The sequence below is a fragment of the Globicephala melas genome, chromosome 3, assembly GCF_963455315.2.
Source record: "Globicephala melas chromosome 3, mGloMel1.2, whole genome shotgun sequence".
In the NCBI taxonomy this organism is placed as follows: Eukaryota; Metazoa; Chordata; class Mammalia; order Artiodactyla; family Delphinidae; genus Globicephala; species Globicephala melas.
The window spans coordinates 33,645,899-33,661,309 of record NC_083316.1 but is presented as its reverse complement, the minus strand read 5'-3'; the positions used below and the strand labels follow the sequence as shown (position 1 = coordinate 33,661,309).

Sequence of the window (15,411 nt, the reverse complement as noted above, 5' to 3'; positions counted from 1 at the left end):
AATAGAATGCAAGTGTGATTTTCTTCTTGTTTTTAATTGTTAAAAACATAATATTTTCCATTTCTTAAAAAAAATGTAAAGAAAGAGGAAGTTATTCTGAAAACAAATCTATCCCATTTTAAGTATCTCTAAAAGAAATAGTTTGGCTTTCTAAATCTCTTCCTGCCTTAGCTTCTTAAAAGACCATTTTATACCAATGGACTTATTTACAAAACAGAAATAGAGTCACAGATGTAGAAAACAAACTTACGGTTATCAGGGGGAAAGGGGGGAGAGGGATAAATTGGGAGATTGGGATTGACATATACACACTACTATGTATAAAATAGATAACAAATAAGGACCTACTGTACAGCACCGGGAACTCTACTTAATACTCTGTAATGGCTTATATGGGAAAAGAATCCAAAAAAGAGTGGATATATGTATATGTATAACTGATTCACTTTGCTGTACACCCGAAACTAACACAACATTGTAAATCAACTCTACTCCAATAAAAAATTTTTTTAAAAACTATTTTAATTTGCCATGTGTTCAAAATACTGGATATTTGGATTTCGACCTATAAGAACAACTTCACAGACCACACTACTTTTCCTTCAATAACTCTGCTTTGCAGGGTTATATGTAAGTGCTTTTATATTTTCAATTTCAATACCACTAATAAACTCTAAGAGCCCAAAAAATGAAACATACAGAATTTTATATAAATTATGATCTCAACTCTATACTTCATAAAAGTACATTTTTAAAAATCAGGAGGAAACCACAAATCAGCTTTTAGAAATTCCTTGTTTTCTTGGCACCTTAACAAATATAAAGCTAATCTTTGATATGAAGGATTTAAGTTAAAATTTCAGAATCACCAGGGCTATTCTTGCCTTTCCTTGAATTCTGTGAGTTTATCTGTGCCATGTGCAAAAAAGTCTGTTACCCACTCTATGAACTGACCTTCTTGTAGCAGGGCAGGGATGGAGGGAGTGATTCCGCTTTGGAGGTTCAGTGCCTTGAGGAACTGCCGCAAGGACTCTCATTCCCTGAGTGTACGTGTCCTTGGACAGACCCAAGAGCCACTCACCTTTTTGCACACACTGGACGTTCTTCATCTCAGGGCTCCACTTAAGGCTGGATCCGCAGAGAAATGTCGAAGGACCTTCTAAGGACCTGCCACCTGAACAGGAAAAGGTCACCTTCTCACCAACGGTGTAGAAAGGTTTGTGGGGATGACTCTGTATGCCATCCATCAGTGCAGGTAGAACGCAGGCAATTTCTAAAGAGAAAAGAGAGAAGAATACAAGGGTCACTGCTTTCCTAAACCATCTTTTAAAAAAAAAAATGACAGCCTTGAATGGTGCTGATACACTTGTTCTGCTTTTTCTAATTAGAGGACAAGGAGGAAGAGGCGAGTTCACTCTTAGGATGCCCTGAAAGACATATCCCAACATGCCTGGCATGTTAATGACATGAATGACTGAAGGCCAAAACAGTTCCCATTCTCTCACCCCTGCCCTCAAAGCCATGTGACAACTTAAAATGAATAAGCCTTTTAGAGTCCTGAAGTCCAGCCTGCTGTTAAAACCAGACTTTTTACAGCTGCTACTTCTTGTCTGGTGAAGTCCCACCAGAAATTTCCCAAGAGCTGTGTTCATTTGCATATCATTAGCATGTACCCAATTAGATATTTTGCCATCTGAAATCTTTAAAGAACCACCTTTAACCTTGCAACCATAAAAGTGTTAAATCATTTTTGGTTTCCCAGTTCTATCTTTTCTTATTCCATCACATTCATTAGCTCAAATCTTCTACTTGAAAAAACAAGAAGAATGAGAAACATGCATAGTCATGGAAGGCGAGTCAGAATTCATGATTAAAAAAAAAATCTTGCCAATCTCTCTAGTGGACTTTGGACAATATTCTACAAAGTACTGCTTTATTTCTGCACCATTTTAATCAGACAATCCATTCATTCATTCAAAATCAGCATTTATTGAGTGTCTATATTTTGCCAAATATGCTGTGTGCTACTAGGGACACAAAACACCAGTCACATAATCTGCCTTCAGAAAGCTAATAATTTAGCTTCAGATTTGTTTATTTCTGGCCATGACACATTTGCTGGTTTCACACGAATGCTCCCACTAAGACATATAGAAAGGCTGTACAAAGTTAAAGAAAGAGTATTTCTGAGAGCAACAGACAACAATCAGAGCAATGGAAATTTGAAGGCCCAAGACTCTAGAAAAAGGGAAGTCTAAAGTAGTGATTACAACGTTTAGTAATGCTTCTGTCCTTGAGGTTATTTGTAAAGTTGAAAAAAAACATTTTTTTTTTAATGTGCTGAAGGGCTGCTAAACTAAGGAGGAAGCTGCAACTCAGAGGCTGAATAGCTGCATAGAGTTTTTAGCAGTCTCACAGGGCTAGGAGACCAAAAATTAGAGTCCAGTCCTGTTACAAAGGAGGAGGCTCAGTAGAAACCCCATACTTTCCCTTATGATCCCTTAATGGATACCTAAGATAAAGGTAAAGCAGACATAAACAAGCCTTGTTCTTGCCAGAAACAAACCTAAATCTTTTCTAGAGGAAGATAACATCATCCATATGTATTTTTTTTACATATAAATCTGGCATTCAACCAAAACTAATCTAACATTCAAAAATACAATAGAGGGGTTTCCCTGGTGGTGCAGTGGTTGAGAGTCCACCTGCTGATACAGAGGACACGGGTTCGTGCCCTGGTCCGGGAAGATCCTACATGCTGCGGAGCGGCTGGGCCCGTGAGCCATGGCCGCTGAGCCTGCGCATCCAGAGCCTGTGCTCCACAACGGGAGAGGCCACAACAGTGAGAGGCCCGCGTACCGCAAAAAAAAAAAAAAAAAAAAAAACAGTAGAAACATCTACAGCAGATCCAGATGATGGGGTTAACAGACATGGACCATGAAATAACTATGATTAATATGTTGGAAAAATGAAATTAGAAGATGGAGAATATCAACAGAGAATTAGAAAGTATAGAAAAGTAGACAAATGGAATATCTAGAATTGGAAAATGAAATTAAGAACTCAGTAGACGGGCTTCCCTGGTGGCGCAGTGGTTAAGAATCTGCCTGCCAATGCAGGGGACACGGGCTCGAACCCTGGTCCAGGAAGATCCCACATGCCATGGAGCAACTAAGCCCGTGCACCACAACTACTGAGCCTGTGCTCTAGAGTCTGCGAGCCACAACTACTGATCCCATGTGCCACAACTACTGAAGCCCGCATGCCTAGAGCCCATGCTCCGCAACAAGAGAAGCCACCACAATGAGAAGCCCACTCAAGGAAGAGTAGCCCCCGCTTGCTGCAGCTAGAGAAAGACCGCACACAACAACGAAGACCCAACGCAGCCAAAAAGAAATAAATAAATTTAAAAAAAAGAACTCAGTAGAGTTCTTGAAAGCAGATTGTCACAACTGTACAGAGAATTAATAAACTGGAATATAGATCAATAGAAAATATTTAAAATGAAACAGAGAGAGAAAAACTGATGTAAAACAAAGAAATGTAGAGAATTCCCTGGCAATCCAGTGGTTAGGACTTGGCACTTTCACTGTCTTGGGCCTGGGTTCGATCCCTGGTTGGGGAACTAAGATCCTGCAAGACACAGGGCATGGCAAAAAAAACCAAACCAAAACAAAGAAATATATATATATATATACACACACACACGTATGTATATGTATATACATTCTAAAAAATGTATAATTTGTGTCTCATGAGGAGACGTGAGCAAGAATGAGACAGAGCAATATTTGAGGACAAAGGTGAAGAATTTTCTAAAACTGACAAAAGACATTAAAGCATAGGTTCAAGAGTGCTTTGAAGATCAACCAGGACAAAGACAAAGAAAATCACACCTAGGCACATCAGAGTAGAGTTGCTTCTGGAAAAGAAAAAAAAATAAAAAATCTTAAAAGCAACCAGACCAAAAAAATACGATTTCCAAAGGAGAAACAATAAACTTGAAAGCTGACTTCTCACTAAAAAACAATGAAGTCAGAAGGCAATGTAATAAAATCTTTAAAGGTTTTAAAGAAAATAACTGCTAACTTAAAATTCCTTATCCAGTAAAACTATCCTTCAAAAGTAAAGATAAAATAAAAACGTTTTAGATGAACAAATACTGGGACAACTTTTCACCAGTAGATACACAATAAAGAAAAAGAAGCTTTTCAAGCAGAAGTATCTTATTAATCTTTTAAAAGAACTAAAGTTTGGTTTTAATACTCTTAGCTAGGGAATATTTATATTCTATTTTGGCAATATTGATAGTTTATTTCTTCCCAAGGACTCTAGGGCAGAGAGACAGAAAGACAGACAGAAACAGAGAGAACAAGAGGAGACCTTACAAATCAGTAAGAAAAAGACTAACAAACCAACAGAAAAAATGCCCAAAAGATTAGACAGCCACTTCACCAAAAAAAGTATCCAAATACCCAATAAATGTATGAAAACAGGCTTAACATCATTAGTCATCAGAAGAAATACAAATTTAGAAATACAAATTAAAAAATAAGATATTGCTACACACTCACCAGTATAGCTAAAAAAAAAAAAATTAAGATAGACAATATCAAGTGTAGGTGAGGACACAGAGCAATCTTGACTTCTCAGATTCTGTCCGGGATGTACAACCACTTGGAAGACTGGTAGCGTCTACTAACTCTAAATGTATGTATACCTGACAACTCAGAACTTTTACTAATATGTATGTACTCAAGAGACTAAAATGTACCTGTGTGCACTAGGACTTTCCTCATATAGCCTAGACCAACTGATATAGGATAAATACATCCCTGTAGTGCTGTCTATCCATCTGCTGAAGAATCTTATATTGTAGCACCGCTGAGATAGAAACCAGAAAATAGCGTTAGGGTGATACAACATGCAGAAGCACTTACTCAGATGCTATATCTAAACAAAATAGGATCAAAAGCATTTAAGGAAGTAGATTGTGGTAAATCCCTGGTAATTAAACTCTAAAGAACATCCTGATGGTCTTAACCAGAACTGAACTCCCTGACCCATTCTAATTTGCACCAGAAACTTTAAAATTGCAATAAAATGTGCCTCACCTAACAGGAGCACTAACAACTAGAGAAAGCTGAGGGGTTTTTCAAGATATTCCTGAAATTTGGACAGGATCATATAAGCCTTTCAGGAAAAGGAGATCAAGACATGGGCATATGGTAAGCGGTTATTTATCCTGATTTATTCCTTTCCACACTATTCTTTCATCTTGAATTATATACTATCATCAAGGCCACTCACTCTGACAATGCATTTTCCCAACAAGCCACTGTAAATTTTCTCCACATCTGGCAACAGGGTCTCCAACAAGAGAGTATCCTTCATTGCAAGTATACACTATGTTTTTGCCAACAGGAAACATGGCACCTTCATCCTAAACAGAAATAAAAGATGGAGAAAGGAAGAATATCTCTTTTGCATTAACAAAATGTTTCTTTAGATATATTCAGCCTATAAATCATGACTTCTTTAATCATCAGGCAATCTACATTCAAATAACTCATTTTGGAAATTGTCTGTAAAATTATTTTTTCCTGTAGAGTCCTAGCCAACAACACTGGTACCACCATTAATTGAAATAAAGCTATTAATGCCACTGTACTATAATTTATTGACAGCTCCCCAAAACCAAGCATTATACTAAACATTTTACTAAAATTATGTTAGTGGACACTACTCAAGTAACTTCTATTATACTTTCAGGAAAGCATCGGATTTTGGAAATGTCCTTATCAGTCAACTCTTCCTAGTGAGGTGTTATGGGCTGTCCGTTGGCAATATTGACCAATAAATGTCATTATGAACAGGCAGAAATGTTCAAATGTCCTATCAACATGTTCACGAAAGTTTGAGCTTCCCACTGATGACTTTCAGGGGAAGCATGTTGATCTTCACCCACTACCCTCCCCAGCCCCTTCACTGTAAGGGAAGTGACGCTGAGGCTGAGTCAGATTCAAGGACATGTCATTAGCTTATAATGCCAGGAGGTGAGATTTCATTGGGAAGCAAGGAAGAATCTGAAGTCCGAGCCTTGAGGGAGTCATCATTCTTGTTTGGTGTCTCTCTTGGTTCCTTTCCTTATCCATCTAGTTCTCGGCTACTCAAGAAGATGGGGAAGAAAACTGGCCTGGGAGAGGGCGTGGAGCTGGACCAGCTCTGCTGTAGGCAATAGAACAAAATTCTGTGGCACCTTCTTCTCACAGACAGTCTTGCTCTTCCTGGCCCAGTCTGGCTCCATCATGAGAATTGGTAGGAAAAAGAGCACCCAGATTGGCATTGTGATTTGAAGAAAATGGGGAAAGATATTTGATCTGCCTTGGTTCTAGCCCCTAGGCCTTCCACTGCCTTGCAGAAGGGACTTCTATATGAGAAAATCTAACTCAACAGTGTCTAAACCTGGCCGTCTCTGTCAAAACCATTAGTAACAATTAAAAAAAAAAAAAACAACTCTCAGGCTCTACACTAAACTTACAAAATGAGAGAAAAAAAAAGGAGAACAAGGGGCAAGCAGCAATCTATTGTTAAGTTTCCTGGGTGCCTATGATGTAGCCAGTCCACGGGACAGTGTTTGGAACCCCCAGCTCCTTACAGGACACCACATGCACTACAGTTGAAGACAGCAGCTTCGTGGTTTGCTGAAGTCTATGAGTCTGCCTGGCCTCATTCTATAAGCATATTTCCTTCAGGAACTTCGTGGATCGTGGTGGGATAATATGAGTGTTAGAGAGTCTAGGTTCACTTTCTCTCTCTCTCCATACACACACACATACACATCTCCCAACAGTACCTACATTTGGGGAAATTTCAGCAAACAAACACTCAGTGAGTATATGTTCAAGGGTCTGGCATTTGAGAGGCAAATTCTTCACGGAGAAACCAAGGCTGGTGGCACTGAGAAAATCCTGATGAACAATAGCTCCTATGTACCATGAAGAGATACTTCCTGGTGTTTGGAGCCAAAGCCTCATCGTAAGAAGTAGTGAGAAGAGCACACAAATTAATATGGCCCCAAAGCCATATTAATTTCCCAGAATGACAAATGGCAGATGACTTGTGCTCCTTCCTGAACAAGAAAATTGCTCAAGTATAATACAGTGACCCATATCTCACCAGACACTGGCTAAATGTCTTACTGGCCCCTGGAATAAACCTAATGCTTTACCCCAACCCTTGTATTTATGAAAAATTTAAAAAGACTCCTTGCAGTGAAAAGAACCAGGTAAGTTCTCTATGCTGAAAAACTTGCTTATAGATTCCTACTTTCGTGTTCAGAATGGAAATGTTTAGCTACCCTCTGGCATGGTTACATTTCTAATTCATTGGGTGGCGATATTGATTTCCTTTACCGCAGGAGATATATTACCTCCTGAAGAATTCTAACCACCTTGGGCCAAAGAAGAAAACTCACAAACTAAAACCCTCACTGCTAAACTAAAATGCACACATAAAATGTTTTTAGCACTGTTTCATCATGGAAGGAGGAAGCAGATTATGACATCAGTAGAGAGCTAGAACTTGGAATGAACAGTGTATGTAAAGGAAAAAAGTATCTTTTATAACCAACTTGAACATATCCGTCTTTCAAGGCAGGAGGTGATGGACAGAATTCTGTTGGAACCAAAGACAAAGGAAAACAATGTGGTTCAAGCAATCTGAAAGGAAAAGGAAACAAAACATAATTAACATGATGGATTTTCCACAATTTAACAAATATTTTACAGCACAGTGAATTTTTCATTTGCAGCTGAAGTAAGTAGTGGACACTGCTCTGTGATGTGATGTTTTTGTCATTCTCAGAATACAATATCTGATCACATCCCATGATAGAAAACACATATCAACTCACGCTTCCAAAAGATAACTACCAGATCAGTAGTATGGAAAACAAACAAAAGAAAAAGAAATAAAGCCATTGGACAACACACATGATTTATGTGATTCCTACAGGTCACCTGTCTCACACCCACTTTTTCTCCTGCTATTTGGTTCTTAAATACCTTTAACACAAAATTAATTCTGTATTGAAAATAAGGGAATTCAAGTTTGTGATCCTGCGAGAGGTAACACAAAATAATAACTATTTTTGACTGAGTGCTTACTATGTGCTAGGCATCTTGACAGATGTTCGACAAATGTGCCTCAGCTCAATTCACACTCACAGTAACTCCATGAGATATGTGGAGAAAGGCTCAGGAAGTTTGAATAACTTGTCCAAGGTTATAGAGTAAAAAATACCAGGGCTGGATTCATGTCTAGTTAAGCTCCTAAAATCGTGCTATTTCTACCTCTCACAAGGCAATCTCTAGCGGAGCTCACAGTAATTGAAACCGAGCAGGGCCCTGTGGGGCTCCAAGGCACAGAGGCCTTTTTTCATTCCCCGTTTCCTGTAGGCAAGACTCCAGCCTCCATGACCTTCCCTGAGTTCCAAAGGGCAGATGTGAACAGTTGCTAATCAAGGGAGAAGCATCCAAGCAACCACCTGAGGCGACATTAAAGGGACCAGAGAGACTTCCCTGGTGGTACAGTGGTTAAGAATTCACCCTCCAACGCAGGGGACTTGGCGTTTGATCCTTGGTCAGGGAACTAGATCCTACATGCCGCAACTAAGGAGCACACATGCTGCAACTAGACCCGGTACAACAAGGATAAATTAACTTAATTTAAAATAACTTAAATTAAGTTAATTTAAAAACTTAAAAATAAATGTTTTAAAAAAAATTGTTTTAATGTTTCATTGCTGAATCATACCCCTGGGTTAGAGTTCTTTATGCCACACCCCACTCTTTAATACTGTCCTTATTAACCTTTTCTGATCAGGTACTGGCAAATATTTTAGAAAGGTAATTTGAAGATCATGTGAGTTGAGGAAATGTGTAAGATGCTTGGGTGTCTGGTATTAGCATAGGGAGGTGAGACGCCTTATTCCTGGGTCTTGGGTGCCTCATAATCCAACAATAACCAATATCTCCTGGCTGAGGAAGCTGGCAAACATATGAGATTCTGGTAGGAGGAGAATGTTGCCTTCAAGGGCACAGATCTCTGGGAAGATGAGGGTCTCTGAGGAGACCTCTCCCTCCGTGGGCATATTTCCTCTGCCTATAGACATAAAGCTGGATGGACAGCAGCATCCTAAGGGAAGCACTGAGAGAATTCTCACTCTTCTTGGTGCTCAGAGGAGAGGAAATATCCTCTTCTTCCTTAGTACAAAAAGGAAAGTTATGCTTATACCTCACATCTGAGTTTCCTCAGTGTGTGGCAAGAATGTAAGGAACTCAGCTCAGAAGGCGGCAACATTCACAGGCTATTTGTAAGGCTTCCCCTCATTTTTCCTGTTTCTGGAGTGGAGATAATACTGGTGTAGAGTGACCTCAGAGGCACTGCTGAAAATCATTGTTTAATGATAGATGTCATTGTTATCATGATTATGATGCCAAAATCTCGGCATCTCTGTACACCAATGCCGAATCAAATCTCAGAGACAGAGTTTTGGGTGAAGTAGAAAAGGATAGCTTTTGTACTTTGCCAGGCAAAGGGGGATACAGCAGGCTCCTGCCTTGAAAAACGATGTGTGTCTCCCTGCCATCCCTGCCAGAGGATTTGATGAGGGGTTTATAACAACAGTCCAAGGGTGGGGTTTCTGACAAGATCAGGGTGTGTGCAGGGCTTGTCCTCCCTCGTCTCCAGTAGTCGAGCTCCTAATCTTTCCTTTTTTTTTTTTTTGCGGTACGCGGGCCTCTCACTGTTGTGGCCTCTCCCGTTGTGGAGCACAGGCTCCGGAAGCGCAGGCTCAGCGGCCATGGCTCACGGGCCCAGCCGCTCCACGGCATGTGGGATCTTCCCAGACCGGGGCACGAACCCGTGTCCCCTGCATCGGCAGGCGGACTCTCAACCACTGCGCCACCAGGGAAGCCTGGGCTCCTAATCTTGATGAGCTTCTCTGGTCCCTCCTACCAGAATCCCGTATGTTTGCCAGCTTCCTCGGCCAAGAGATATTGGTTATTGTTGGATTACAAAGCACCCTAGGAATAAGGAATAAGGCGTCTCACCTCCCTATGCTAATACCGGATACCCAATCATCTTACACATTTCCTCAACTCACATGACCTTCAAATTATCTTTCTAAAATATTTGCCAATACTTGATCAGAAAAGGTTAATAAGGACAGTATTAAAGAGTGGGGTGTGGCATAAAGAACTCTAACCCAGGGGTATGATTCAGCAACGAAGCTTTTTTTTTTTAATATTGATTAATTGATTGATTTTTGGCTGTGTCGGGTCTTAGTTGCCCTGTGGCATGTGGGATCTTAGTTGCTGACCAGGGATCGAACCCGCAATCCCCTGCATTGGAAGGCGGATTCTCAACCACTGGACAACCAGAGAAGTCCAGCAATGAAGCATTTTTGAAGATAGCTTTTGCAAGGTCCTGGCAAACAGGAAGTTAGTATCAGACACCTGGGCTAATCAGTGAAGATGTTAGCTGTCTCAAATGTATGCTTCACGCTTAGTCCAAAGTAAATAAATAAGAGGGAGTGGGGGCTTCTCTGGTGGCGCAGTGGTTGAGAGTCCGCCTGCCAATGCAGGGGACACAGGTTCGTGCCCCTGACCTGGAAGATCCCACATGCCACGGAGCACCTGGGCCCGTGAGTCATGGCCGCTGAGCCTGCGCGTCCGGAGCCTGTGCTCCGCAATGGGAGAGGCCACAGCAGTGAGAGGCCCGCGTACCGCAAAAAAAAAAAAAAAAAGAGGGAGTGGTATATCTGAAAAATAATGCAACTATTAGTGAATGCCTACTACATGCCAGGCACAGTACAAATCACTTTATATTCTTAACCTCAGGCAATATCCTATTATCATTGTATCCACTATTTTTATCGTAACTTGCCCAAGTTCACAGAGCAAGTAGGTGGCAGGTCTGCCTGATGCCAAAGCTGCTGCTCGCATCCACTGAAGCAGACTGCCTTCCAGTTCCCCACCCTTTTGTAACACCTGCGTCAGGAAAGCTTGAAGCACACAAGTGCAAATTGGCCACAATACGCCTCTCCTTCAACTGACCCCAATGCTAAGAGCACAGCACTCCCTGATAAAAATCACCATTTAAGGTTTAAATCTTTCAATAGCAGCAGTCGTGTATTCCGTGCTTACTGTAGAGGGCACTGAGTTTTACATAATTGCCAGGAGGTCTGGTCTCTATTACCGCAAATGCTCCAACTCCTGGTCTTCGCATTGTCTGGTTTCTGACGTTTCTCCAATGCAGGATTTCCCACCCTCACTGGGAGGTGGGTTATTGCATTCTCGGCTCCTTGTTTTCTTCCCTTGAACGCAGGGGCCCCAAGAGGACCAGCAGCTCCACCCTCCATCAACCCCTCCTGTAAATAAGAGAGACATGGTTCAGAGAGTACTTGGAGAGGAAGATTTCAGAGTTCAGTGAGCTAAGCTTCCTATTATGTGGTTATTGGGGGAGGGGACGATCTGGGGTTTATTACCTTCACTCTGTTCACTGAGGTCTCCACGGTGGCCAGACTGTCTCTGCACACTGACTAGGATTGCCCGTATTAAGGCTGCATTAACGAACTTCTTGCAATACTACCTTAAATTTGTTTATTATTTTACAACGGTTTCAAAGCACTTTCACATGCATTTTATCATTCATTAATTCTCACAAGAACGAATGGAGGTGACCAAGAGGTCTGTTAACATTCTCAGTTGATAGGTGTGGAATCCAAGACAAAGTGGTTAAGTGATATGCACAATGCTGTACTGGTGGGCAAGAACCATATCCAGACTGTAACCTGGTCTTATGGCTGAGTCCAGGCTCTTTTTATCACCCCACAGTCTCTTAGTAAGGCAAATAAGTTCCTAATGTTAAAGCAGTGATTGGGCATGAGAAGAGCATAGTCTATTGCAGTGGTCCCCAACCTTTTTGGCACCAGGGACCGGTTTCATGGAAGACAATGTTTCCACGGACTGGGGAGGAGGGGACGGTTTGGGGATGGTTCAAGAGCATCACATTTATTGTGCACTTTATTTCTATTATTATTACATTGTAATATATAATGAAATAATTATACAACTCACCATAATGCAGAGTCAGTGGGAGCCCTGAGCTTGTTCTCACTTGCCACTCACTGATAGGGTTTTGATCTGAGTCTACAAGCAATTGATTTGTTATGGTCTCTGTGCAGTCGAACCTCTCTGCTAATGATGATTTGTATTTGCAGCCGCTCCCCAGCACTAGCATCTCCCCCTCAGCTCCCCCTCAGATCATCAGGCGTTAGATTCTCATAAGGAGCGCACAACCTAGATCCCTCACATGCACAGTTCATGCTGTGAGGGTTTGCACTCCTATGAGAATCTAATGCCGCTGCTGATCTGACCGGATGCAGAGCTCAGGTGGTAATGAGAGCGATGGGGAGCAGCTGTAAATACAGATGAAGCTTCGCTCCCTCGCCTGCCACTCACCTCCTGCTGTGCAGCCCGGTTCCTAACAGGGCATGGACCGGTACTCGTCCATGGCCCGGGGGTTGGGGACCCCTGGTCTACTGGGTACTCCAGGCTGCCAACCCCAGGGCTGGTGCTGTACAAGATGAGGAAATATGTAAGTAGGAAAAATGCTTCTACCTCCTGTCAGCACCCTTCTTCAATCTACAGGCACCTCCTCAACTTGCTCTGGCCACCTTCTACCTCAGGGCTGGTTCACAGCTCACAGGTTTTAGTATTTTTCCCATCATATTCCTTGGAGGACATTAGAGAGAATTTGAAGCATATTCTAAGAGCTTTGCTTTCCTAGTTAGAAACTGATCTCAGGAACTATTCCGCCAAAGCATTACTTCTGATAATAGATGGGTGTGTTTACTGCTCCTTAGCTATTTCTACTGTGTGACCTACATCCCTCTTCCCTCCACAGCCACTCCTCAGTATCACACACAAAAAAACTAAAATAATTTTTCCCATGATCTTCCTTACCCTTTCTTCCACAATTAGAAATCGAGTTAATAATATAGTCCCCTGAGTATGTTAATAGTAGGTAATAAGAGCTTGAGGTATTATGACTGCTACTCCACTCATCACCAGCAGGGGGAGCTTCCATTCTATCAAATAGCTGTAAATCTAAGCCTCAAAGGAATGAATCGCAGTGGTGGCATTTTAGTTTACGAGGACAGGCCACTTGGGGAGACATTTGGAGGCAAGGATGCTTTCTTGATGCTTGTCTATAAGCAGCCGTGGTTTAGTCATGTACTTATTCATTTATCAAACATTTATTAAGTGACTTTATGAATCAAGCACTATGTCAGGCTGTGGGAATAAACAAAGGAATCAAACAGTTCCGAATTTAAGAAGTAAGCTTTCTAGAGGAGAGAGACACACAAATGAATATAAAAATAAATATACACAAATCATCTCATACTTTGCCTACTCATAAAGTGAACTTCACATACTAAATACTTAAAACATCAAATGCACTGTTGAGCACACAGCCAATGTTCAACAAATATTTGTGAATGATTGATTGGTGGGACATAACACAAAATAGAAATAGAGGTGTTTCCAAGAGCTTGCCACCAGAAAGGTTAGTCAGTGCAGACACAAGCTCTGTAGACCTAAGTTATGACAAAACCTTACTGAGGTGACTATGGAAGGATGGAAGGTGTTTCAGGCATAAATCTGTTCTAATGGAGAGTGGAGAGTAGAAGGCAGTTCTGTTAGTTCAGATGGGAAAATAGAGAGATAGCAAAGGACCCGACCTCAGTAGCTACAACTCGGAGGTGGAATAGGGAGGGAGAGACATATTCAAAGCCTTATGAGACTTCCCCTTCTCCATACCCGAGGAAGCACACTCTCAGAGGCCAGAGGGAAAGGGTAATTCCCTTTTCATTGTGTCCAGCATAACTTGAGAGAATGCAGCACACTGACCTGCTTGATCCCCTACGAGGGCTCCTTGTTCACACGCCACACCAAACGTGTATGGTTTGCAATGGCACTCACACTGGGTCCCCTTCACAGTGGCCATGCCACCATTTTGACAAGGCCGGCAATGACAGGGGTCAAATTCATCGAGATATTCCTCAATGGCCCGTTTCAGGTATAGCCTTTTCACAGAGGCACAGGGTACTTCCTTTACCAGCTCATACAAAGGTGTCAGCTACACAGATAAAGACATCACGGTCAGTAATCAGGGTTTGGAGCGAGAATATTTTCCTTTCAGCATTTTGGCTCAATCTCTACTAAAACAAAATCAAAAGCCACGCTTATCTTAATTCCAACTATTTCTTGTTCAAATAAAAAGAGAAAGCAATTCACTACCTTTACAAGACAAACCTAGGGAAAATTAGAAACAGATAGGGAGGGAATATTTTTTTGTATTTTATGTGCATACATAAAATTTTAAAAAACCAACAGGATGTTCATTTTCTAGTTATTGAAAGATTATTTTGAAGACAACACATTTCCACTCCTGCAGAGGATAGAAGAAAAGGAAATGCACTTAAATTACAGTAAAGAAGCAAATGCAATTAAATTTGAGATTAAATATCCTGACTCTGAGATACTTAACATATCTCTAATGGAGACTATGATTCTCTATCCCTGAAGAAATTTAAAACAGGTAGGCATTATCGCTCTGTGTTGGACAGTTCTGATGAAGAGCAACTTCAAGACCGGAGATGGATTGGCTAAGCTCTAACAATCTGCTCTCCCAGGAACAAAAAGGCTCTCATTTGTAGCCTTTGCCAATTTCTGCAGTGTAACTACTCTCACCATGGCCAGTTTCAGGCTACCACCATGATGTCCCTGAGCACGGAGCTGGGAAGAGACCTGCACCATTGGCTCTTGAGAGAGTCTGAGTGAGTTGGCTAGAGCACCACTGCGAGTACGGAGATTAGCTCAAAGGGTCACATTGCCCTCCATCTCTGCCCAAGCTCTTCTGAACTGAACAGCATTGCATGGTTATCTACCTGTAACATGTCTCTTCTTTCTCTGTCCCTTTCCTGTCCAACTAATAAGTTAACATAGCTATGACAGTTACAGTCCTATGTGGGAAAGCACATAGTTGAGAATGGAAAAGAATGTCTGTTTTTTACCCTAAACAACAATTTAGGATTTTTAAAGATTTGTATGAGATACTGACAATGAAAATAGATCATTTTGAATATTAATGAATGACACTTTAAGGTAAGACTTCCCAGGAAAAACTGCCCCTCCCACTGTCACTGTTATTGGGAGGCAACTGGGCTCAGTATGGTGTCAGGAGGGTACCTGAGGAGCACTCGTAACTTTTGAGTTTATAAATGTGTCCAAGTTTCTTAATCTCAAAAGTCAGGTTGGGCCTTCCCTGGTGGCGCAGTGG

At 41.3% G+C, this 15,411-nt stretch overlaps 1 protein-coding gene across 1 annotated transcript in view; it reads right to left on the bottom strand.

Moving 5' to 3' along the window:
• Positions 1-15,411, bottom strand: part of C7 (complement C7) — a 54,646-nt gene that overhangs the window by 8,420 nt on the left and 30,815 nt on the right. The window contains exons 11-15 of the mRNA XM_030882028.3: positions 13,980-14,208; positions 11,263-11,434; positions 7,634-7,721; positions 5,311-5,443; positions 1,082-1,273 (exon numbers count right to left, since the gene is read on the bottom strand). Coding sequence (XP_030737888.2) covers positions 1,082-1,273; positions 5,311-5,443; positions 7,634-7,721; positions 11,263-11,434; positions 13,980-14,208 — 814 coding nt within the window. The remainder of the gene's footprint in view (positions 1-1,081; positions 1,274-5,310; positions 5,444-7,633; positions 7,722-11,262; positions 11,435-13,979; positions 14,209-15,411) is intronic.